The following is a 24,525-nucleotide window of genomic DNA, read 5'->3' on the forward strand; positions in this document are numbered from 1 at the left end:
CCTTCCTTCCTTCCTTCCTTCCTTCCTTCCTCCTACCTTCCTACCTTCCTTCCTTCCTTCCTTCCTTCCTTCCTTCCTTCCTACCTTCCTACCTTCCTACCTTCCTACCTTCCTACCTTCCTACCTTCCTACCTTCCTACCTTCCTTCCTTCCTTCCTTCCTTCCTTCCTTCCTTCCTTCCTTCCTTCCTTCCTTCCTTCCTTCCTTCCTTCCTTCCTTCCTTCCTTCCTTCTTCCTTCCTTCCTTCCTTCCTTCCTTTCCATTCTTTTTCTTCCTTCCTTCCTTCCTTCCTTCCTTCCTTTCTTTCTTTCTTTCTTTCTTTCTTTCTTTCTTTCTTTCTTTCTTTCTTTCTTTCTTTCTTTCTTTCTTTCTTTCTTTTCTTTCTTTCTTTCTTTCTTTCAGAAAAGATCAATACAGGAAAACAGAATAGATCCCAATTTTCACGTTTGGCATTTTGTGTCTCAATTAAATTTCAACAGACTATCGATTGAAAAAGACATTCTACCAATTACTCCATTTTGTGTTACATGAAAGGCATGAGTACCAATACAATTTTCGAATCGTAAGGAGTTCCACAATGCAGTTAGGCTTCGTTTACAGACACAACCAACTAACGTCGGGCAAATTGTTCTCAAACAAGTCGCTTCACGACCGGTTGACTTTGACAGTAGATGGCTGCGGCTTTGGTAGGCAAGTTTATTCGAGTTACTGAGGGAGTGGGATGGATTGCGGTGGACGAAGGGGTCAAGCGTGCGGGGTTACGCGTTGAATGCGGTGGAGGAAGGGGGTCTCCTAAACAGTTTCGATAAATACTTAGAAACTGTAAAGGCGCTAAGAGAAACGGAATGCCCTCCGGGCGTTACCTATTTTCCCAATTTTTGAGGACGAAAAGCCAAAAGGTCAGACAAAAAACGATCAGATGAAAATTAGGCAGTACGATAAAGTGCATAAAAACGACCAGCTGGACTGAAATGAACGCAACTTTAGACAGGGGGGGGGGAGGAGGATAAGGTGGGAGGGGGAGGATAAGATGGGAGGGGGAGGATAAGATGGGAGGGGGAGGATAAGGTGGGAGAGGGGAGGATAAGGTGGGAGAGGGGAGGATAGGGGGGGGGGGGGGGGGCTGGCTGTACTCTATAATCAGAGAATAGCAAAGCTCTAAGAGCAGCACAGCAACTAAATGCCCACAGGCTTTGCCAGCTTGTCCCGTTTTTCAGGACAAAACTTCAAAAGGACAGACAAAAAAGATGAATCAAGAAAAAAATGCTCTAGAAAGACCAATAGACTAATATAATGGCACCAAATGGCGTTTAGAGCAAACAGGGCACAAATAATTGCAAAATATTTTGTAGGAGCCATTAATTGTAGATGGCTGCATTGGATCGGGGAGGGGAGGTAAATATCTTCGTTAAATAGCTAACCGTTACAGAGCAGGTAGCAGCAATGACCCCGTCCACAGGTGCCTCCGCAAACGGATCAAACCTTCTATCTGATCTGCGAAGGAAATCTGGCTTAAGTAGGTAGCCCGTATTGCCATTGTACTCAAACTTGCCGAGATTCAACTGCATGGCCAAGTCATTGGTCTGGAAATTGAGTGAGACGAGTTGGCAGCCCACGTTCCAGAAAAGCTGTGGCTGGTAGTTACTGGATTCTACTCTTCCACCCTTCGGATATATTCGAGATAATTGTCGCTTGTTGTAGCTGCAGCAAATATATTTAAAATAGCATCAGAACAAGGAAGCATTTTCACCTTATTGACCAGACAATTTAAACTTATTAAATCAAAATTCAAAATGCCATTCACCTGGTTCAAGTTACGATTCTCATTACAATGAGAATAAATAATGACTTTGCCTAACCAAAATATGATTTTTTAAACGCAGGCGACCACAGCTTGTTGGCAAACTTTTGAGACATTTAGACGCAAGCTGTGGACCAATAGATCAAACATTCAAATCAACTGCACCAAAACTTTAATACTTCACAATTTTTCAATTTTTTTGCTAGATAAAAGTCACAATTTTGGGAAAAATTGAGCAAAACGTAAAAAGGACTTCATACTAAAAGGAGAAATTACCTCAACGGGAAAACTATATGAAGTAAATTGATATGAATTTTTGAATTGTCTTACTTGACAAACTCTTGGGCGTCCTGCTTGAGCAGCTGCAAACCCACTGTCTCGTTGAAGGAGCTCATGTGAAAGTGGATATTTTTGGCTGAAACAAGTATTCGTGCAAATTGCTATTTAGTTCAAAAGTTACTCCGGTAACAATTCATATAAATAGTAACGACCAATGGGCGCCATATAGTTAAAGAGCACATGCTTAAAGACTTGTTTTGAGCAGTCCGTCAAATTTTTTTACAGCATCCAATTCAACTGCAGCTGAAGAATATTTGATAATAAATACTCACATCTCGACGAATCGCAATGTACAGCTTCGATAGTCATTAATGCCGAGTGCGGGTTTTAATATCCTCAAGTTGAACTCAGAAGGTTGAAATAGTTTCGGCGAAGACAAACTATCGGCGCTCATCGTTATTCCTCTAATTATCAGTTGGCTAACCTCGAAAGCGTTTATCCTTTTTGGTATTATTGAAGCCTGTATCGATGATTGCAGATCAAGCACCAAGATTAAGCTCAGAGTAAAATTAGAAATTGAATTGTGAAAAGGATCCAATAACATGCAGACCACGAGCATAAGCATGGTAATAATGACTTAAATGGACCAGAGTTTTAGCAGTATCATTAATTACCTATACGAAAGGATTTGCAACATCCGTCCAACTATATCAAGATGTGTAGACGGAACAGAGGTACTCAATAGACCGCGTGCAACAGACCGCGACAAATCATATTTAGTGTTACGCAAAAAAACTTCTACAGCGATTTGAAATTGTTGGATGATCACAACAGGTGGTTTAAGGTTATTTAAAGAAACACCTCCAACATAAAACAGAGTATTTATTTTTAACCACTCGATGTAGTAATGACAAAATAGAATTAAGTATCACAGCACTTATCAAAATGTATGCAAATACATGACCGAAGAGATCAGCTAAAAACATTATGCATACAATTCTTAATTGATTTGTATTTAAATTCACAACATGCGTTCTTGCCAAAAAATACTCGATGCGGGTCACTCAAAAAGGTTCTATGTGGCAGTTACTTTGAAGACACCCCGCTAGTGCAGAGTAGATATAGACGTGACATACCTTCGGATGACTTGAAGTGTTGGAACTTGACAGGGTGACAGTAATTGACAAGTGCAGACAGGACTGGGTGAACGTTGGTGGTGGCACTAACGTACTGGTAGTTCTGTACTATCGTCTCGTCAATCATGTCTTTTGGAATCGCAGCACCTCCCCCACTCCCAGCACCAGTCCCCGCGGAGCCAGAATTGGCACCAATTGGTGAACTATCCTGCTCAACAAATCTCAACCTCATTACTGTCATACGTTATGCGTATAAGTGAACATCACGCACCATTATGAGATTAATAGCTACAAACAGTTCCCAACTGTAACTGTTTCTTTTAAGCTCAATTACCTTGGCAATGGTAACGGGAATAATTTAAACCACAATAAACATAAATTGAAGTTTAAAAATGGGATATATTATATTAGAGAAATAAGTGGCTCAATCTTCATTTAACGGCAATTAAATTAAACTGCCGCCAGTGATTCTCATTGCATGAACAAAAAAGTGTGAGTGTCACAATCTGTTACCTTCCCCTTTTTTCGTAGATGCTTATATCGGGTGAGCCGAGTTTTCAAGCAAGATTGATTCGCTCTGCTTTTTAACCCTATTATTTCCAATTACTTTTTACTGCTTTATTTTTCCACACCGAATATCATTTATCAGGCGGATTGGCTGTGCTCTAATATAATACTTTCTCATATTTTAATATATGACAGCGAGCTATTTTGATCGGATTGTGTAGTTAGACATACTTTTGTTTCCTAATGGGATGATACAAGGACTAGTATCAATGCCACTAAACACTAGACCTGGTAAACAATACTAATTAGAACAAAGTTCAAATACAGGTGATTTAAATCTGGGCTTTATTCCGTTTCTATTTTTGATTTCATTTTTCGATACTGATTCTGCTCAATTAAGCTTGCTTTGCCGAGCAAAATGCTATTTAAAAAACCTTGAAAGAGAATGAACGAAGAGTGAAACTATAGCCAAGAGATGACGAAATGTTAGCCGTGAACTACGGTAAAGCGAAACAAAATTTTGTTTGACGGAGCATTATACTATTTCACGACAAAATGCACATACGTTCCTTTATTAATAACACTAAGTAACCGAGTGACAAAAATACCAATAAACCAAAAGAATTGATAAAAAATAACCGCTGCTGTTCGGAAAAAAATGGTACTTAAGCAATAACTATTATCAAAAGATACAATATATGCATCAAATTTAGCTGTTGAAGAATTTCGATGAAATTTGTTATTAATTTCGATGAAATCTGTTATTAACGCGATTAGGTCAAAAGACGAATAAGGCGGCAACAAAACGCTAACATCTTTAGTAAAACTTTGTCAAAGTCAGGAAAACAATTAAAAATCAATGAATACGTTAAATAGTCTCTATTACAACTCTATTACAAACCCAATGTAAACTATCATTACTCAGGTTATATGCCCAGAAGACAAAAAAATGCGGGCGAATAAGAAAAATTCACTAAAACTTCATGAAAAAACATGGCCCAACTTAGAGAAACTACAAGCTATTAACTGAGGAAACTAAGAAGGTTCAATTATCTTTATTAGAATACCAATGGTATCTGTCATTACTGAGAGGCGATAAGACTAGAAAAAGAACAAAACAAGCAAATTGGAAAAAAACAAAAACATTTTATAGAAAAAGTGACAGTCATTAAAATCTTTAACTATTAACTGCAAACATTAAACATGACTTTATTTATGGCATCAAAAACCCAGTGCAACATGTTGATAAAGCGACTAACTGCTAAGTGAGAAAACAAATGCGCGCAAAAAAAATTCACTGAAGATTTCTTTTAATTTATATTTAATGCACTCGATTCGGAAAAATCAAGAGAAAAAACAGTGAAAACAGAGTTCCACATGCCCCAAGTGGAACAATTATTCTCTCAGAAAACGAAAATGTTCAAAAATCAATTTCTCACTGCACTTAAAAAGCAAATCGGAACAAGTTCATGCTTTAAAACAGCTGGCTTTTTCATTCCCTTCACTACTTCCGTGTGACTGAAATAGCCATTCTAATTTGACATTTTAATGGAAAAAGTCAAAACATAGCCAGCAGATTACCGGAAAATAGCCGCTGTTGACGCGCTAGATGCACATCGGGATTGAAATTGACATTTTTTCCAAATTTTTGAAAATTGTTCTAATTCAGTGTGCAGTTTCAGTTAGATTCTAAACCTATACTTACTTCAGCTTTTAAACTGAAAGGTATTAAGCTCAATACTAATATCAGCCAGCAATCGCACTAATGAACTTTGATAACTTAATGTACTATGACTTAATGACCGGGCGTTATCGGCTTAACCCCTTTTTGATTTTGCTCTTTGACTTTAACCGTATTGAGACTGCATTGCGTAATTCAAGTCAAGAAAAAAATTAAGAATGCATTCAGTTGAAACAATGAGTGAGGTAAGTCAGAAGTCAAACGTGAACATCGTGACATATGTGGAACAAAAAACGTGATCAAAAGGTAAAGCGAATTAAAAACATAGCCGGAAGAATTCCGGAAATGACTCGAAGTGGAAATCCACTTAAACGCCATCCAAATACTCATCAGAAAAAACGTGCCTCCACTAATTTATGATTATCTTGAAACAAAACCATAAAACGAAAAAGTAAAAACAAAAAAATCAAATCTGTCCAAATTATGATAAAAAATCTGATCAAATTTTGTCATAAATAGAGATCCCGAAAAAACTATCTCTGTCAAAATTACTTCATCAAAACAAGTAGTACCTACTAAAACCACTTATGAGAATTTTAAAAAAACTAGAACCCAAATCATGAAAAATAAGCTGTTACAAACAACTTGGACAAAAAACTGGAAAAGTTCACAAATTTTTTAATATTACAAAAGCACATAAATCCAAAGTAAGATTACTTTCAACCATCAGGGTATCCAGATATTGGTAAAACAATAGGCAAGTCATAATAGGCTAAGAAACTTGTCTCGAAAACAGAAAAAAAAAACGAAAAACTGCAATTAAATTAAGAAAAATAGAAAAATATTTTTGCCATTTTTGTCATATTTCGCATTAAAAAAACTTCATACAATCAAAACTGTAACCACTTGTTATCTAAAAAATTGCTCAATTAATAGGGGCCTTTTCAATACCCATTTGAGGCAGTAAAACCTAACAATCGTCAAAAAATCGCAAAAAACATGAAAAACCTCCGAATTATCATAAAATTTATACCATTTACCAAAAACCTTCAAAACACTATCAAAAGCAGCTTAAAACTAAAACAAATCATAACAAAAACTCTTTACAAAAAAAATGAAAAAACTGATTTAAAATGCCGCGCGTAAACAAAAAACTTTCCCTCGCTTCGCTGTCCTGCAATGCGCCCATGAACTCAGCAAGCGTTTTGAATACCGCCAAAAACTAATTTTTAGAGCAAACTGATTTTATTGCTGAGCTCAAGCTATAGCGTTCTTTCAACTTCTGGATAGATACATTTACGAATTTGATATAAAAATGCAATTTCAATAGAGAGAAAATCTGCTGTCTCAAAATGGGGTCACTATATTTAAAAATTTGCTTTGATGCAAATCTTGATAATTGCAAAGACTCGGAAATTATTGTTAAAATTAAACTAGCCTTAAAATTCACAGTACCTGCTTGACAGTACCTGCTTGAAAACTAATTTGTAAGTTTTTCACTGCTTTTTAGCCAGAATCAATTTTCTATAACATCTGGATGGTTAATTAGTTTCGATATAAAATTTAAATGCCCTCTTATGCTTAGAATTTTTTTATGTATGTCAATCAAGGATGCAGACTGTTACCTTTTTTTCGAGGAATTCTTTGGAAAGATTTGACATTGATTTCTCCGCCACAGTTTTCCTCTCGGGATGTGGCTCCTGGACTGAAACAAAACAGACACATGAACAATTGTTCGATCATTTGATATTATTTGACGTCGACAGACAACCTGCTGAATAAACTTTATCTCCATACGAAAAGGGGCAAGGTTCAATTACTCAGCGGAATGAATTCAAATCTTAATCAGCACTTTTCCTTGAAAGAAATTTTTGAGTTTCCAAATCAGGTTAAAGTTTAATACATAACTAGCTGGCAGATTGCCAGAAATAGCTGCAATTGTTCGTAGAACAGTAGTGAGCTCTTAAAATCTTATGCCCAAAATAGGCTCACTATTTCGCACCATTTTCTTCCTCAGCGAGTCTGAAAATGCCAGAAAAACTCAAACGCGGCTTAAAAATCATCAGAGAAGTGAAAAGATCATCAGCAAAAAGCAATTCAATCAAACTCTGAACTGAAATGCAAAAAATTGTTTGTTGAGAAAACAAACACGGGAATAATCGACTCATAACCGGTTAACTCAACCACTAAAGGGTTTACTCACAGAATAATCAACCACTAAAGGGAATAATCAACCACTAAAGGGTTTACTCACAGCAAAAACCATCGTATTTATATATTAGCCCTATTTATATTTTAGTAAATATATTAGCCCTAAAATTACGTTTTTATAATTACCAAAATATCAGCATCTCTGAATCACATGAAGGAAACGATTAACAACTCTGCTTTCAATTCAGTTTCTGCAACTTTTTTTGAATGGGAAACAGCCACAACGAATTATCAGTAAGTATATATATGAAAATAAAACTGCATTTTATAAAGAAACATTTAAAATTTGTACGCATCCTTAATTTTTTTTCAAATTCCTTTGTCGCGCAGTGGTACATCTGCTATACCATTGGCTCACCCCTATTTTTTGCTCTAGGAGTGTATAGTTTGAAATGCAAGAATATAGTATATTGGTCCCGATATTTGGGTCAAAACAAGCCAATAACCAATTTCGGTTTTGTCGGGAAATTATAAAATGCCGGAAAAATTGGGTGACATTTGACACTGCCAGTTTTTCTATTCAAACAATTTACAAGGGACATGTTAAAGAAACTTAAATGGAGCAAAAACTTCCCTCTGACTGTGGAGGGGTTCGTACCCTCGCCTCGACCTCTCGGATGAGAGTCAGAAACTGGAACCTCTACGCTCTCTGATGAGAGTCGGAAACTTGAACCTCTACGCTATGCGTGCTATTAACGTCAGTCATTCAAATCGTTTTGTTTTGTAATAATTTGTTTATGCAAGGTGGAATATCCTTGAGCTGTAATTGGGTTAAAAATTAAGATATGAAACGTCGAGGATTTTTTTAGCTTTCAATTTTGTGCCAACATCTCTTACGGTTATAAAACTTGCGAAAAATTTATAAAACATACCCGGCAGATTGCCGGAAAATAGCCGCCGTTGATTCCAATAAGCATGATTGGGATTGAAAGAAAAGAAGATATCGAAACAAATATTTTTGTACAAAAACATTTTTTAAGTCCGATTTATTTCGTAGTTGAACATACTTCTGTTTCTTAGAGGGAGGCTACAGGGGCTACTATCAATACCAATAAGCATAAGAGATGGTAACTAAGACTTATAGGAACGACGTTCAAATATCGGGCATCTAAAATTGGGCTGTATGGGTTTATCCCGTTTCTATTTCTGACTTCAGTTTTTTATTCTGACTCTGTTCATTTTGAATTACTTTGCTGAGCAACTGATGTTCAAATTCACTTTTAGCAGAATGAGAGAAGAGAGAAACTAGCCTTGAGAAGTCAAAAAGATTTCACGCAAAATGCTGAAAAAGCGGCAAAATGGTAAAGCGAAAAAAAGTTCGACGAAGTAAAAAAAAAATTAGGAGCGCTATAATAGCTGGCTGAGAAGATGAGGGCGGCTATTAATGACAATAAATTGGTCCGTCGGCTTTGTTGGACAATTGCAAAAAGGAGACGAAAGTTGGATCTCTTGACACATCCTTTGTGTCCTGGTAAAAAATTTAAAAATTTGCAACTTTGAATTGGTCGATAATTGAAAACAAACAGCCATATAACACAAAAAAATTGGGTTCGCAGTCGCAAATGAGCACAATTGGAGACTTTTCATGGCAAAAAAACGCCAACAGGTTGCCATAACTACTTTGTTCCACTTCGTTTTGCAGCCCTCAAGAAACTAAACTTCGATCAACATAGCTGTTTGAAACGATCTTAAAAAGACAACACCCCAAGACAATTCAAATTGATTGAATTGAAACCATTAACTGACTATCGTCGTAAAAACCGCTCATGAATGACAGACGGCGCAATTTTATTCAGGGTTTGTAGCCTAGATTAATTTTTCTTTATGGGTGCGAAAACATCAGCCGAAGGTAGGATTCAAATCCCGACCCGTCACCTCGACGGAGGTGCTAACAACTCGGCAATCAGGACCTTGTCATCGACTCTCTAATAAACAACAAACTTTATTTCGGAGTGAGAGCAATTGAAATCATTCAAAAATCAAGAAGTGCGTGAAAAGTCACTTGAGAAGTCAAAGACTATTTTAGAAGAAAAGCGCAAAACTGTCAAGCAAAAAATTTGCATAAATTTGCACAATAATTGCTTCTCATTCGAGCGCAATAAAAAACCAAGAGAAGGCCAATAGTAGCTTGCTCAGCTCTCTTTATTTAGCAGCTATTAATTTCTTATTTCAGACAAACCAATCCTGCAGAGGTTTTAAGTGGATATTTCAGGGTTTAAATGAGTACTGATAAAATCATAGTTGAAGTCTTTAGAATTGCAAAATCTTGAGATGATTTGAAATATATCTAAAAATTGACACTAACTGATCTGATGGAGTACAGATCTAAAGCGTGCAACTTCACTGATTCAAATTTGATTAAGCTGATTTAGCGACGTGCTGATTAAGATTAGGCGTTCAGTCCGGGTCATTATCTCAATCTATCATCTAGCATTCATTTACTCTCTACGGCACATCACAACTATCTACTTGGTCTAATAACAACAATAACAGCGGGGCAGGGAGAAGATCAGTTGACGGACATTTGAGGAAATATTTAAGCAGAAGAGCACGACTAAAAACGAAGACACAGAAGACGTTCCAATTGTCATAATCAAACTCAGCAGAAGTAAACAACATAACACGGCGGCACGAGCACTTACCCCGTGCCAAAATACCCAAAGTTTGTCAATTTCACTCTATTGCTCAAATTATTAGAAAGACTGTTTGGCATAATCTACAGCCGCGCCTGTTTCCCGTGAGACTTGATATGAGACTAACACAAGATCAAATTATTCGGGACTATCCAACTGCTTTCTTTTTTTTGGGTATTTTGGCACATTGCAAATTTCGGTATTGGGTAAAATGTCACGTAACGCCAGAACATGTATTGAGATGTCCATTTAACCAGTAGCACATTTAGTTCAAATGTAGTTAAATGCCCGTAGAGGTATTTCAAGCTGATTTAGTTTAAAGGCAAAGTCGAGGTCGAAGCGAGAAAGAGAGGGAGGAGGGGAGCATGGGAAATGGGGCTGAGTAGTTTGTATTGTTAATGATGGCGTGTAATGCTACCCTTCATTAGCCGGTAGTACAACTCCCCAATTTGGGGTGGATAAGCGGCACCCTGTATTCATTTCAGGCAGTAATAAATCCCTAGTCGATTATTTAGTAAATAAGTTAATCTATTTTCACTCCTCCCAGCAATCTCAAACATGAAAAGTTAATTCTTTCCTCTCTATCTCAATTACATTAGGGAATTGACGCCTACAAACAGTTCACGAGCCCGGAAAATGTGGGTTAAATTAAGCATTGTCATACCATTTTGAGGCAACATTCATTACAATTTCCCTAAGGCTCTGTAAACAAAAGCATGTTTTGTGAACATAGCGTTTCACTCTTAAATTTGGGCAAACCAGCCGTTCAGACGACAACAAGGAAAATAATTTTTCTTCCTCGAACTATTTGCTTTTCCCTTAATTCCACAATTTATGAGAAAACATCGTAAACAATCAACTTTTCCCTAAACTGTCTAAAAGAGGAAAATAGGAGCGAGTCTTTATTTCGGAAGAAAACTACAAACATCAAAATTTCAATTCAAACTAAGACTTCTAAACTTAATTTCAGTTAACAACTTTACTTTGAAAAGTATACAAAGTTCCGTTCATTTAGGTGTTTTGTTTTTGTTTTTAAAGTTTCATGTTGAATGCTCTAAACAGAATCAATACATGGAGAGCTTTTAATTCATTTTGTAAAAATCACCGCAAATAAATAAAGATATCCAATTTCAACTCGCATGTAATCTGATCTGATTATAATTGCAGTTACATCTAATCTTAGTTGTGACATTTTACTCCACAACAGAGGAAATAACAACCAAAAATAGCAGAGAAGACATAATAGATTGAACCCCAAACAAAGAGACAATTTACCACAAATGATTCATATAGCAGCCGTAAAATAAAGAGCATGGAAAATCTGTTTCACAAAAATTTTCTATTCCAAATCACTTCTTTCAGCTTCAAAATCAACGTCAAATCGACATTTATAAGTTTTTAGAGACTTGAAATTGAGCGAAGTCTGTCTGACTATCAGCCCGTAGCCATCAAGCTGTTAAAACTCACCCTTTAGTCCCTACAAACTGAACTCATGCAAAAGCCATTAGATAAGCTTATAGTTATACTTATTTAGTAAATTTCAATATAATATCCCCAACCCTTTTGAATTTTCAATTTAAAGCTCCTGCTCGAAGTGCCGGAGTTCCCATGTTGTGTCTGACACCAATTGCTACCAGCGCTCCTTATCAAGTCATTTTTATAGCATTGATCAATTTGAGTATATAAACTTTCAAGGCAATCATTGCAGCCTAATTTCAGTTCCGTGGCAAATAGTTTGTACGTTATTACGTCAGACTTTACAGTTCAGAAAAACTTCTAGATGCAGCAACGCATATTTTGTAGAAATATGAAAACATTCATCGCAGCCGGAAAAAGTAGTCGTTGATACCTCCAATGAAATTGCAACGGATAAAGAAAAGATGAAAAAGGCTAGACCAAATTTGTCAATTGTCGATGTTCAAATGTGTTGGGCAGTTTCACACGCCCTATAAAACCATTACGTTTACACGCCGCCAACTAAGAACCCAGTTGAATGTCATACATAACTTCGATTCGCTAAGTTGACCTTCAATTAGAGTTTGAATACTCGTTAAAATTTCTAGTGAAAAAATAATTTTTGATCGAGGCAAGTAACTCGTGCAATTCGGTTGCTGAGCGGCAGTAGAAAATGGTTGCAAGAAAAATCGATGTATACAGCAAACTAAAAAAAGTTATATCCTGAAGTACAAGGGAAACGAACCACGCTCCGAACTAGCTATAAAACTGAAAACAATACCCATACCGTAAAAATATTCAACTGTTTAAAAATCAAAAGCTCGCATTATGTTAAAATATTGAGAGGAGTGAAAGATGATTCCTGGATGATAAACAATGCAATGTCCTCATAACAGCGGCCCTCTTCAATAATATCGGAGTTCTTTCAAAATTATTAGAGGTTGTAATTTTCATGCAAGATGAAAGTTAATTCGATTTAAGTTCGAGTGCGTGCATAAATACGTGGAAAATTAAAAAAAGAACCACCAAAAAGATTTAACCACCTATGGTTAGCTGAAAACCCGGGATATTATTAAAATCTCCAACAATTGTCGGTGACGATTAATTATTTGCAAATCAGCTGGAAACATAAAACTAAAAAGTCTTCTTTTCAGTCAAGAAATATCGAGACTTAAACCCATGTCAAAATTTTGGAACAATGGGTAGCTAAAGGAAGCAAAAGAGTAAAAGAAAATAATATTTTCTGAGCGGGGAGTGTTTATCAAATAACATCTCATTTTTACAAAATATTAAAAATAGCAAAACTATAAGAGAATATGTAATTATATGTATATAATATGATGTAAAAAAACGTATGATAAAAAACGGCTAAAAATTATAGAAAATATATGCTATAGCCTTTTAGGCATGCACTCTCAAAAGAACAACAAAAAACTCAAAAATTAAAAATTTTAGAACAAAATCCGTTTTTCTACTAAATGCTCTGATCTAGTAAAGTTTCTCAAACTTATCAATAGCTCTCCTCACATAAATGAGATATCTATATGTCTAGACAGATATTTTCTCTTGACTTAAACGCCTCCAGTTATAAAGCAAAAGCTAATTAGTAAATGAAAGTGATCTCCAGGTTGCAGTTCATTTTGGGAGTGAGTTAAGAGACCAAAAAACTTCTCAAACTTATGAGAGTGAAAAGTGATGATATGCACACAAATCAGTAAATAAAAAACATAGCCGTAAGACTTCAGATAACGAACCTCCTGATTGATTATTCTAATCAATTTGAAACAATAACAGGCAAATTAACAATGGAAAAGTAACTAACAACAAAAACTGATAAAGAACCTGAAGAAAAATTCATTGAGAATCGCGGCACTAAAACAACTGCCGGCAAAAATTTACCATTCAATAAAAGACTGCCAATTGACAAAAAAGCAAAAAAAAAGTTCATACAGAGAAAACCGAGGAAAGGAAAAAATGTATGACCATGTAGAAAACATTTGAACAAAATTAACCACGAAATGCTAAAAAGCAAATAAATTTCGTTACTGCTGCTGCTCAGGCAATAACCCAGCCAAACCCAGGCAAAAACTCAATAAACAACAAAAATGCAAAGGAAAAAAAACACAACAAAATTTGTTATTATTTATTTCAGTGAAAAGTTCCCTCTCTGACCTTCAATGGCAGCGGTTAGGAGCAAAACCTATAAAAATAACTGGAAACTAAAGATTGAACAAGTAAAACACAAAATCGGCCACAATTTGCTTAAATTTACCCAATTACCTTTTAAAACAACAACTCAAAATCAATAACCATTATATCGAAAGCCAACCAAAGCCACTCGAACAGCTAATTTGAAGCACCAGACTAGCCCGAATGCTATGAAAATTTGATGAATACAAAAACTGCTAAGAAAGCGCACAACATGGCAATATAGTAAAAAAAGAGCTCACGATTGAATCTAAAACACCATTTTTTATTCAGATAGTCGAAGAAGCTTTCGAACGCACAATTACTAGTTTGGGTAAACGATATAAACATCTTTGAAACTACAATTTGGAGTTTAAACTTAAAAACTGCTTGAAAATGCCGCACGTGATCAAAAAAAATTGCTCGCTTAAATTTTTTAGATCTAATTTTCTGGCTTTCTCGTCTTAATTTATAAGAATGCCTGTTACAAGAATTATTTTTCAAAAGATTTCTCCAAATAATATTCAATCAGTGATATTTCCTCACTTGAAAACTCCTCCAACTAAAGAATGCGAAACTCATTTTTAGATAAAATATTTGTTGTTGGAAAAATTCACGCCAACGAAATATTTATGAATGAACAAAAACAATTTATGAATGAACAAATTTATGAGTGAAAAGTGACAAAACAACTCAGTCGAAAACTGAAGAATTAATTAATTAATAAACTGATTTGAGAAGGTTGTTTTGGCTGTAGCCAGCTTAATCTTGAGGAGAGCAGCCTCGTGGGTTAAGAGGAGGTTGCGCGAGTCAGATAATTGGCGGGCACGTGATTTGTGATTGGGTGCCCGAAATTAACATAGCCTTGCAATCATGGAACTCTGCTTCATCAGCAACTTCGTGCCATCAATACAACTAGAGCCTACGAAAGATTAGAGAAAGCGGAAGAGAGATTAGGCGCCCTCAAGCTTTGCAACTTTATCCGTTTCTCAGGCAAAAATTCAACAATAGTTGGTTCAGACTGTGTTCTAAAGCAATTAAATTAGCATGACAAGTATCCTGATTTTCATTTAAAAAATTGTAATTAACAAAACAGAAAATTTAGACCTAAAATTGTCTGCGAATGGAATTAAGAAAACTTTTTTTTAAACAGCCGACCGATTGTCAGGAAATTGACTCCTCTGGTTTGCATCCGGAGCGAAACATGCAGAGGCAACTTTAACCCAAATTTTTCTAGGAATATATTCTGAATTCTATTTCTAAATTGAAAACTATTGAACTGAGTACCAATGTCAATTGAAATTGATACTTGACTCGATTGCACAAAAAAAATCAGATACTTGTAAAAACAAACAGATCCAACTATCAAAACGAGAAGCATAACACAAAAAACTTTTAACGATGATTGGCGGGGCACTCGTTTCCAAAACGTTAATTCTTAACCTCCAAATGGCTAAAAGTAAAAAAAAACATGAGCTTTCAGTCGAGATGAAGGTGTATAGAAAGCTATTTTGAAAACCAAGAAAGCTCCATGAGCCGTTTCATCAAAATCATTGACTCAATTTTCTAGATCTCTTTCAGTTTTCCGGAACACGTTGTGCAGTTGCGGGCGTATGCGCGGTACCGGTAGCTGGGGGTAGGGGTACTGGTAGAAGCGGGTGTTGAGTGGGGAGGGTAAAACAGTAGGTGAGGCAGGGAGAAAGAAAGATAGGAGAAACTGTGCTCACCGTGAAAAATACAGGCAGCTACTAACTACATTACATTACGAACAAACTAAGTTCTCTAAAGATTAATGCCTGACGTTGATGAACAGATACAAATTTTTCGAAAAAAAGAAATCAAAGTTCTAGAATTGAATCAATGTGATTGATCTCGAAACACGACAAGAAAGCTATTATTGGTATTCGGTTGGTAAAACTCAGCCAAGGCCAACAGTAGCTCGATTAGATAGCGCCTCATATACGCAATCAAATTAAAAACAGCGAAGCAACACTGAAAATTAGCCAATCTTTTCACAATACCATCAATAAGTCTTACAACACCTTCCAAAAAACCTATTCTCAAAAACGGCCTCAAAAATTAATGAAATAAACTGTACATCTTCAAGTGACCTCAACTTACTACTATAACGTGAAATCGGTTAAGAAAAGATGAAACAATTTACCAACAGCGGTCGGATTGCTTTTAAAAAAAACTGCTGCGGCGCTAGCTTTGATTGTAGCGGGCCTTGGTAGCTTTTATAAGCTTAAGAAGTTCAGTAGAACCAGTTCAGGGTGGGTTGGGAAAACTGAGGAACGGGAGTGACAAAAACCGTGAGTGACAAAAAACGGGAGTGACAAAAACATTTCTCCGCGAAGACGGGCAGAAGTAAAATTCCAGTTTTTAAAAATTAAATGGCAATTATTTAACTGTTCTCATCACCATGTTTTACGTTTTCCTGATAGCTCATTATTAGGAACTCAAGTTTTTGATAATTGTACCTCAACAATTTTTAGAAATTTTATTTAAACCAATAAATCCTTATGGGGCTTTTCTGTACTAACATAATTAATCTCAAAAACAACAGACTAGCGCCGGTCGAATTGAGCTCAAAAGACTGGCGAGCAGTTGCCATTAGTAGCTAGAGAGAGGTTGTCAGTAGCCAGCTGTGGCATACGGAGACTAGCTAAAGCTTAATTGGGGGAGATGTGTGCGGGGGGGGGGGGGTCGCAAGGGTATCCAGCGTGCGGAAATACAGATAGAACGAGGTGCACGACGAGGGTGGAGTAAGGGAGAAAACGGGTGGAGGGCTGGCGTGGAAGAAGTAAGTGTGCACGTTCAAACTGCAAGAGCCGTCTCCAGGCTTTACCTGTTATTCCTTTTATGAGGTCGAAAAGCCAAATGGTCAAAAATTTTCAGACGAAACGTCGGTAGTACGAAAAATAGCATAAGACCAGCAGGACTAAAAACATAACCGACTAACGTCGGGCGAATCGCTCTCAAACGACCGGCGAGCGGCGGGCTTCGTCAGTAGGTAGGCACCGTTTAGTGAGGATAGCTTTAGCTTAATTGAAGAGGCGTAAGAGAGCGCAGCGAGGGGGGGGGGGTGCACCGGGGGCTGATGGAGCAGCAAAGTGTGGTGCGGGCAAAAGGGGGGTGGAGGAGTCAATCTCTCTGAACAGCCTTTCGCAACATTAGTATAAGTCTCCAAAACAGATTCTGTGAATCGCATACTTGAGACACCTGAGAACGGACAGTAATAGTCTAATGGTGATCTTGCAAAATGATAAGAGCTTACTGATTGTTTGTTTATTCTGTTAATTCGAATCAGTTTGAGAACGAATTTATTATTATTACTTGAAGACCAGTACGCTGAAAGGCTCTAAGAGCTCGAAGAAAATAAAACATAGCTGGGAGACTGTCAGAAAACAGCCGCAATAGCTTCATAGATCTGTAGTCTCAAAAAGAAAACAAAATAACATAGCCGGCAGATTGCCGGAATAGCTGCGAAAGAATAGACCTGCGTGCCATATAATAGAGATAGAAACAGATACAGATCTAAATTGAAAAAAAAATCGACGCCGTTTAAAAAATTGGGCTAAAAAACATTCAGCGATAAATCAATAAAGGTTGTTAAAATTCATTCCACAGAAGCCTCTCGTTAGGAACTGTTATTACACATATGAGTTCCTTTGACCTTAAACAAACTCAAATTAAACTTAAGTTTTAAAGTGCAAAAGTCATTTTATTGAGTGAGGTAAGTCACGTATGATCATAATCTAATCACGCAAATAACCTGAAAACTTTCGCTAAAGCGAGTGAGAAATGACGTCACGCGCGCAAATGCCGTTAGTGAGAGGAAGAAGTCATTCAGAAAATTTGACTTTTTCAGCTCTGCTGTGTGAACAAATGTAAAACGAAAAAAGAGCGTCAGACGACGAAACAAAAAAAAACCAAGAGCACCGCAATATAGCTACGCTCAGCTTACAGCTTCGCAGCTATAAAAAAGAGTCAAAAAATTTCTTTCTTTTCATTATCAACTGAGATGTTAAACTTAGATAACGAATCTGTAAAACTTACTGGTGCTTCTATTAGCTGCTCTAATAATCTTTCAATTAGAGTGATATACACTCAATTGACCTTATTTCGTTGAAAGTGGAGGTCATTTTTGAGAGTGATAAATCATCTGTGACCAAAAACTTAATCACGCCGATGAACAAAAAACTCGCTCCAAGAAGATTGAAAAATGACGTCACGCACGCAATTCAGTTGAAATTGCATGAAAAAAAGAAAAAGGAGATTTGAAGTGATTGTGACGCCAAATGGTCGTAACAGAAATCTTGACGACGAAATAAAACATTTCAGGACAAGTCCTGAAAAAAACAATCCAAAAGTACTCTAACTAACCAGCAGATCAATTGAACAATGCCAGCCAAAACGCAAACAAAATCATCTCAAAAAATTAGAAACTCAAAGTTTTTGAACTTTCTAAATTTCAAAAATATGCTCAAAACCAATTTCTGCATCTTAAATTGGTCCAGGATTATATCTGAAAAAAATTCATTGGCCCTTAAAGATCGATTAACCGAGAAAACGACAGAAATTTTTCTTAAAAAATGACATCATTTTCAAATTTTAATGAAAAAATTCTGAAAATCGTGATTATTGTCTTCAGAATCAATTCTGTGTCTCTAGAGGCAATGCAGTAACCCAATTCCAAGACTTAAAAAAATTCATCGGCTCAAAGATCGATAGGTAAAAAATTTTAGAAAAACTTCAAACATCAAAAAATAGCAATTCATTCTATTTATATGTTGAAACCATTCCATTGCCCCCTACCAGCTATGTAAAAATACACTATCAAACTCTGGAGGAGCTTACCTGGCTACTGAGGCAAGAAAAACTGGAAAAAAATGTTTTGATAAGACTTGAAAAAAATGGCAAACATTATCAAAAAAATATAAAAGTCAAAACATTAAATTCTTGAAAACAATTCCATTTACACTAACAATCATGCAGTAAAGTTTTATCAGATCATGGAACAAGTTTTCTGGCACAAAAATTTTAGAAAAACTTGCTAAGCTAAAATTCAAAAAAGCTAAAATTCGAGACATTAAAATGTTGAAAACGATTCCACTGTTAGTAGAAACTATGTAATGGCATATTATCCAACTTTGAAGGAGATGCCTTTGCCTCTGGGGATTGAAAAAATCAAATTGAAAAAAAAATTCAAAAAACAAAAATTGCAAAAATTAGTATCATTTTGCGTGTTTGTACTTGTAGCACCAAAACGTATAGCTCGTAAAATGGTCATAACAAGCAATTTTGTCTCGCAAAACACCTTCATCATTTTTCAAAGACTTCAACCTGAGACTAATCAAACAAAAGACTCAAAAAATCACAAAAAACAGAAAAAATTGCACCATTTTGAGCAAAAAAACTACCAAAAATAATCTTTTAACCTTAAATTAAGGCCATTCCAGCAGCTGCGACACTCTGAGCACTTGAAGGACAACCAAAGCCCGCTTTGGGTCTTTAATGAAACTTAATGCCCGCTGGGTTTTTCCTGTTTATCCCGTTTTGAAAGATCAAAGTCATTTAAAAATGTGTGAAAACATCTTAAAACAATACAGCGCCCCAATACAATTCAAATTCTTTGAATTGTAAAAACCAAGAGAATGACAATAATAGCCTCATCTATCGCTTCGTGGCTATTAAAAATGATATACGACAAAAAATGACGTAACAATTGCTTTAAATTTGGTTGAGAGCAATTAAAAATCGCATAATAGGAAAACCGTTATAAAAAATCTTTGAACATTTTAGCTGATACCTATTGAAAAGCAATTAAGCTTGACGCGAACGGCTAAGGTGAAGCAAAAGTTGCCGGTTGGACAAGTCTGATGGACTGCATTGAGAATCTTACAGTACGAGGGATAAGATATTAGACAAAAATTGTTCACTTCGGTTTTGCGGAAATTAGGCGAATACCAAGTTAAACGTTTAAAAGAGGCACTTCAATGTCTACTCGACAAAATAAAGTATATAAAGTAGTTAAGCGTCTTCCACATTTTCTTCACCAGAAAGTGCTGTACAAGGGGGCCAAAAATTTACTTTTTTCAAAGCAAGTGTTATAAAGTTTAAATCATTTCGGCAATTTTTCTCATATAACTGACCAGTAGCTCCAAAATTTGTATTAAAGCAGTCAATATGTTATTTGCAGTTATTCGTCTATTTTCTCCCAGTAGCTTTTGCCAAGTTAGTTTCAAGTGACCCTCTTCAGTGTTTTAATATTCGCCTAACTTCTACAAACATTTTTTAAAAAAATGCATTTCTTTCGCCTATCCTACGCCCCTACAGTACATTTGGTAAACGAAGAAGAATTCTGGATGGTTTCTCATAAAAAGAAAGGACAACATAACGGTTGATAATTTTGGCAATCAGTCTTTAGATTTTGAATACTAAGTATTTGTATGAAGCTATTATGCACATAAGCACAGAAAATACATAAAAGAAGGACTAACTAGTAAAATCGCTCGTGACTTTTAAATTATGAGTAGCTAACACCAACATTTCTAGAAATGTACAGCTAACAACTTAATAATACGCTCAACCAGGGTAAGAACAGGTCACGCCAACAAGTCACAAAATCATTCCTGGAACAGAAGAAGGCACATACGAGAGACAAAGATATACTGGCAAAAAAAACAGAAGTACCATTTGCGGAGCCCGATTTCACTGAAGCTTTGGATAGACTCGCAACTTTGGCTGTCAAACTCAAAGGGTTTTGAGGCGTACTTCCACTAGATACGGTTGCGCCTCGAACTATTGCCCCAGGATCCTGGCCGTCCTTGCTGTGAGAAGTCGTTAAACGAAAGCTTTTGTTGTTCGAGCCTCCTAAAATTCCGGTGCTCTTCGTTTTCTCTTTCATTTCTCCGTTCTTCTCCGTTCCAGTTTTGAACTTCTTTGCTAGACCCTTTGGACCCGAGGCGGCGATGCTGGTGGTCTTGCTGGTTGACTCTTTATCTTTGCTCGCTTTTTTCTGCTTACAAGTGGTTGAGAGGCCAGCGTGATCGGAAGAGTCACTAATTTGACTTTTAACCGAGTCTTTTCTCTCGAAGGCGCTCCCAATTGAAACCTTCTTTGCGGGTAGTGCGCTTCCAGCATTGTCCGTGGATCCTTGATTTGTCTGTTTCGACCGCGACATAATTGAGCTGGGCGATGCAGCCGGGGCTTTACTGCTTGACGTAGAGTTCGCTGAGGTATTTTTAGACGTCAAATTGTTAGAATTGTCGCCGATAGGATTGTGACCAATTATATTTTCAGAACCGTTTACGCCCATCACATTTTGATTCTTACGATGATGTTTTCTAACTCTGGGACTAGCTGCGTTGGACTGGGAAGCAGAACTGTAATCGCCTTGGCCCCCTCCACCCCCGAGCAGGAGTGCGTGATGGGGGGACGGAGAGTCATGGGAAGGTTGGGGCGACGCTAGGGTTCCTGGTTGCGGTGTTTGGGAGAGTGGGTTGGGGGCGGAGGCGGGGGCAGAGGAGGAGGTGTCCTCACAGTCGAGGAGCTCAGCATACTCACTATCATCCTCCTCCATTTCTTCCCCGCCCGAGCTGCTTTCTTCAAAATCATCACAACTTATCAATTCAAAGTATACCACTCATCAATCATCAGTACTATTGTTACTCCTATAATCACTAGTTCCGTAATTTATTATGATTGATAGCACTTCAATTTAGACAGAGCAAACTTTGTATTTAATTCAAAAATCATTTTTATGGAATTTATAAATGGCACTAGCGTTAACTGAAAATGGCAAAACGAAGACGATATTCGATCCATCTTCAGACATTAAAATGAGAAAAACATTCAAATCTCAAGCATTGTTTCACAAGCATTATTTCAACGTAGTTTTATGTCTACACATAATAATACTCCCTCATCAGTTCCTGTTTCTTCTTCCAGGTAGAAAACCCAATAAGTGAGGATATATAACAAAACAGTATACTTTGCGGGATATATTTTGGGATCCTCTAAGTCTAATTGGAACTGACACCCGATATCCGCCCAAATAAACACACCATGCCTACCACCAAGTCAATCAAGTGTGAAACTGGGGGACTTTTCTTTCCATTTTAAGTAGAGCTACCAAGTCGAGTCAACAGTTAAGACGACATCTATGCAGCAAAATTGATAGGAACTTTTAAACCGGATATGATTGAATTACGATTAGGAAAATTTGCGCAATATTATTAATAAGTGTACATTATGGAAAACGTATTAAGATAAAGCACATATTAAGTGAAAGTCATGAGTGAATGAGGGTAAAATATCAGTTGTTGTTAATTTAGTTATAACTGCCGCTAACTTAATAGTTAGTAGATAATTGAACTAACCATCATCTGCATCTGGTTCTGCGTCGTCCAGTTCAATTTCAGAGCCCACTTGCAATTCTTCTAATTCACCTGAAATATATTAAGTATCACGTCCCTTAAAGGGCAAAATAGGCCGAAGCCTTAGAAAGAAGACATGCACTCACTCTCCTCCAGTTCTTTCTTTAGTCGTTTGTTCTTGATGAGGATTTTGAACTTGAGGTCATTTGGCGATGGGAGCGGAACTCCTGGTTCCAACTAAAAAGCACAAGTTAACTTTGCACAAAGGTATTGTCGAGTCTGTGCCGTTATACCCACTGTAAAACATTTTTGTCATGTTGAAATGTTCCGACATTCTATTAAGACAACACTATAGTAAGAAATGCAAGAAACCTTCACATTAATTTTCTTGGGAGGAATTTTGAAGTGGGGGCTATAAATGAAAAGGGCCAGATACTTTAAGCAATTTTTTGTCACACCAAACGTCATGTACGCATTACCGACGAAGAGAAAGAAAATTCAAATATAAAATTTGAACAGCCATGTACGTTATTTACCAAAACCTGGGTCTTCAACTCATCTTTTTCAAAAAACCATCTGTTTAAGCAAAAGAAAGTTAAGCAAAAGTCAACATCCAAAAGTTTTGTGAGGGATGAGCTACAGAAACAGGGCACATCGCGTATTTTTTTAACAAGTTTTTTTCACAGTGGTCAAAATTTGAAGCATGTGTTTGTCTAGATGAGATCAGTGACTATAATAATATCACTGAGAAATTCCATCACTAATCGAGAATAGTGTCATTTCCAGATGTCAGTCTGAATGTAGAAACGAATTCTCTCTAATTCACGTAACCAATTCAGAATAGGCAATAGCCATGTTCAGATCATTTTCATTTCCGGCTTTCCAAAATCTGACACTGTAGACTTCCGACAATGTTTCTCAATTGGACTAACCGGGTGTTCTGGTAAGGGATTCCTCAAGAGGCGTTCCCCGAAAAATTGTTCACAGTACTCTGCCATCTTCAGTTGATTCTTTTTACTGAAACACAGTTGAGTATTATACAACCGCTGCATTAATTTTTCTAACAGTTATTTATCAAAAATCAGATCTCAAAGAGGACCTATTCTGCCGATAGGTGACGAAAATGAACATAGTCGGCAAATTGCCGGAAAATAGCCGCCGTTGACGCACATTGCGATTGAAACAGAAGAAAAAATTAAGAGATAGAAATTGCCAGAATTGTCAAAGTATTCTTAATTGGTGTACAAACTCTGCATATTCGGTTAGATTCTAAAATTACACCTAATTCAGCTTCTAAACTGAACGCTATTAAGCATAATACTAATGCCAGCTACCAATCGCTTCAATGAACTTTGATAACCTAATAATAACAGACTTAATGACTGGGCTTTATATGTTTAACCCGTTTCTTTTGATTTTGACCATATTCACTTGATTACGTAATTCAATGAGTGAAAGAATTAAAAATCCATTCAGTTGAAGCAGTGAGTGAGGTACGTCAGAAGTCAAACGTGAAAATCGCGACTCAAGCAAAACAAAAAACCTGATCAAAAGGTAAAGCAAATTTAAAAAACAGAGCAGTTCGAGTCCTGAAATACAAACCAAAGAATTAAATGAAAAACTTATAACTACTGTACCAGAGCAGCAGATCAAATGAACTATGCCAGCCAAGAAGAAAATCAACCTCAAACAATCAAGCAACCTAAACAAATTATAAGCATCGCTGCTGTAGAAGCTCTGAGAATGTAGAAGCGTTTAAACAGATCATATTTGATGCATTTTATTAAACCCATTATCCAAGCACAAGCCGTGAAAGAGGTGTATTGGCCAATAAATATAAAAAGGGAGAAATATGACAAATACTTTGAAAAATGCAAAATTTTAAGAATATTTCTTAATTTCGCAATAAAAAAATTTTAAAACCCCTTTCTTTTGTCTCTCGAAACTGTCCACTTACCCATCTACAGGACCTAAAAATGCTTCACTGACCCCAAAAAAATCGATAAACTAAGAAAATGACAAAAATTCAGAAAAAATTGAAACCAATAGCAAATTTCAATGAAATTTTGCTAAAAATTGTCCAATAAATTCCTTTAGAACCAAATCGTTGACTTCAGAGGCTATCCAGTGACCCCTTTTCAAGCCTTTTTGGCTCAAAAATTTGGAAGGACAAAAATTTTGAGGAAATTTAAAAATTTCAAAATTTATCGAAAAATTGCAAAAATTCGTGATAATATGTTAAAAACCATACAGT

General features: G+C 36.5%; 2 protein-coding genes across 7 annotated transcripts in view; one reads left to right on the plus strand and one right to left on the minus strand.

Moving 5' to 3' along the window:
• LOC142344540 (1-phosphatidylinositol 4,5-bisphosphate phosphodiesterase beta-4-like) overlaps positions 1 to 24,525 on the minus strand; it is a 129,710-nt gene that overhangs the window by 52,816 nt on the left and 52,369 nt on the right. Inside the window, exons 14-21 of one of the 6 annotated variants that reach the window (XM_075396298.1) lie at positions 23,204 to 23,288; positions 22,418 to 22,508; positions 22,275 to 22,331; positions 20,587 to 21,498; positions 7,030 to 7,109; positions 3,217 to 3,424; positions 2,132 to 2,216; positions 1,422 to 1,701 (exon numbers count right to left, since the gene is read on the minus strand). In XM_075396298.1, coding sequence (XP_075252413.1) covers positions 1,422 to 1,701; positions 2,132 to 2,216; positions 3,217 to 3,424; positions 7,030 to 7,109; positions 20,587 to 21,498; positions 22,275 to 22,331; positions 22,418 to 22,508; positions 23,204 to 23,288 — 1,798 coding nt within the window. Of the gene's footprint in view, positions 1 to 1,421; positions 1,702 to 2,131; positions 2,217 to 3,216; positions 3,425 to 7,029; positions 7,110 to 20,586; positions 21,499 to 22,274; positions 22,344 to 22,417; positions 22,509 to 23,203; positions 23,289 to 24,525 lie in introns of all 6 variants that reach the window. The other 5 variants (XM_075396297.1, XM_075396296.1, XM_075396302.1 and 2 more) reach the window with 5 other exon arrangements.
• LOC142344544 (uncharacterized) overlaps positions 1,775 to 24,525 on the plus strand; it is a 566,363-nt gene continuing 543,612 nt past the window's right edge. Inside the window, exon 1 of the mRNA XM_075396306.1 lies at positions 1,775 to 1,782. The gene's annotated coding sequence lies outside the window, so the exon portion shown is untranslated. The remainder of the gene's footprint in view (positions 1,783 to 24,525) is intronic.

This window comes from Convolutriloba macropyga, chromosome 8, assembly GCF_964194025.1.
Source record: "Convolutriloba macropyga chromosome 8, txConMacr16.3, whole genome shotgun sequence".
Classification (NCBI taxonomy): Eukaryota; Metazoa; Xenacoelomorpha; order Acoela; family Convolutidae; genus Convolutriloba; species Convolutriloba macropyga.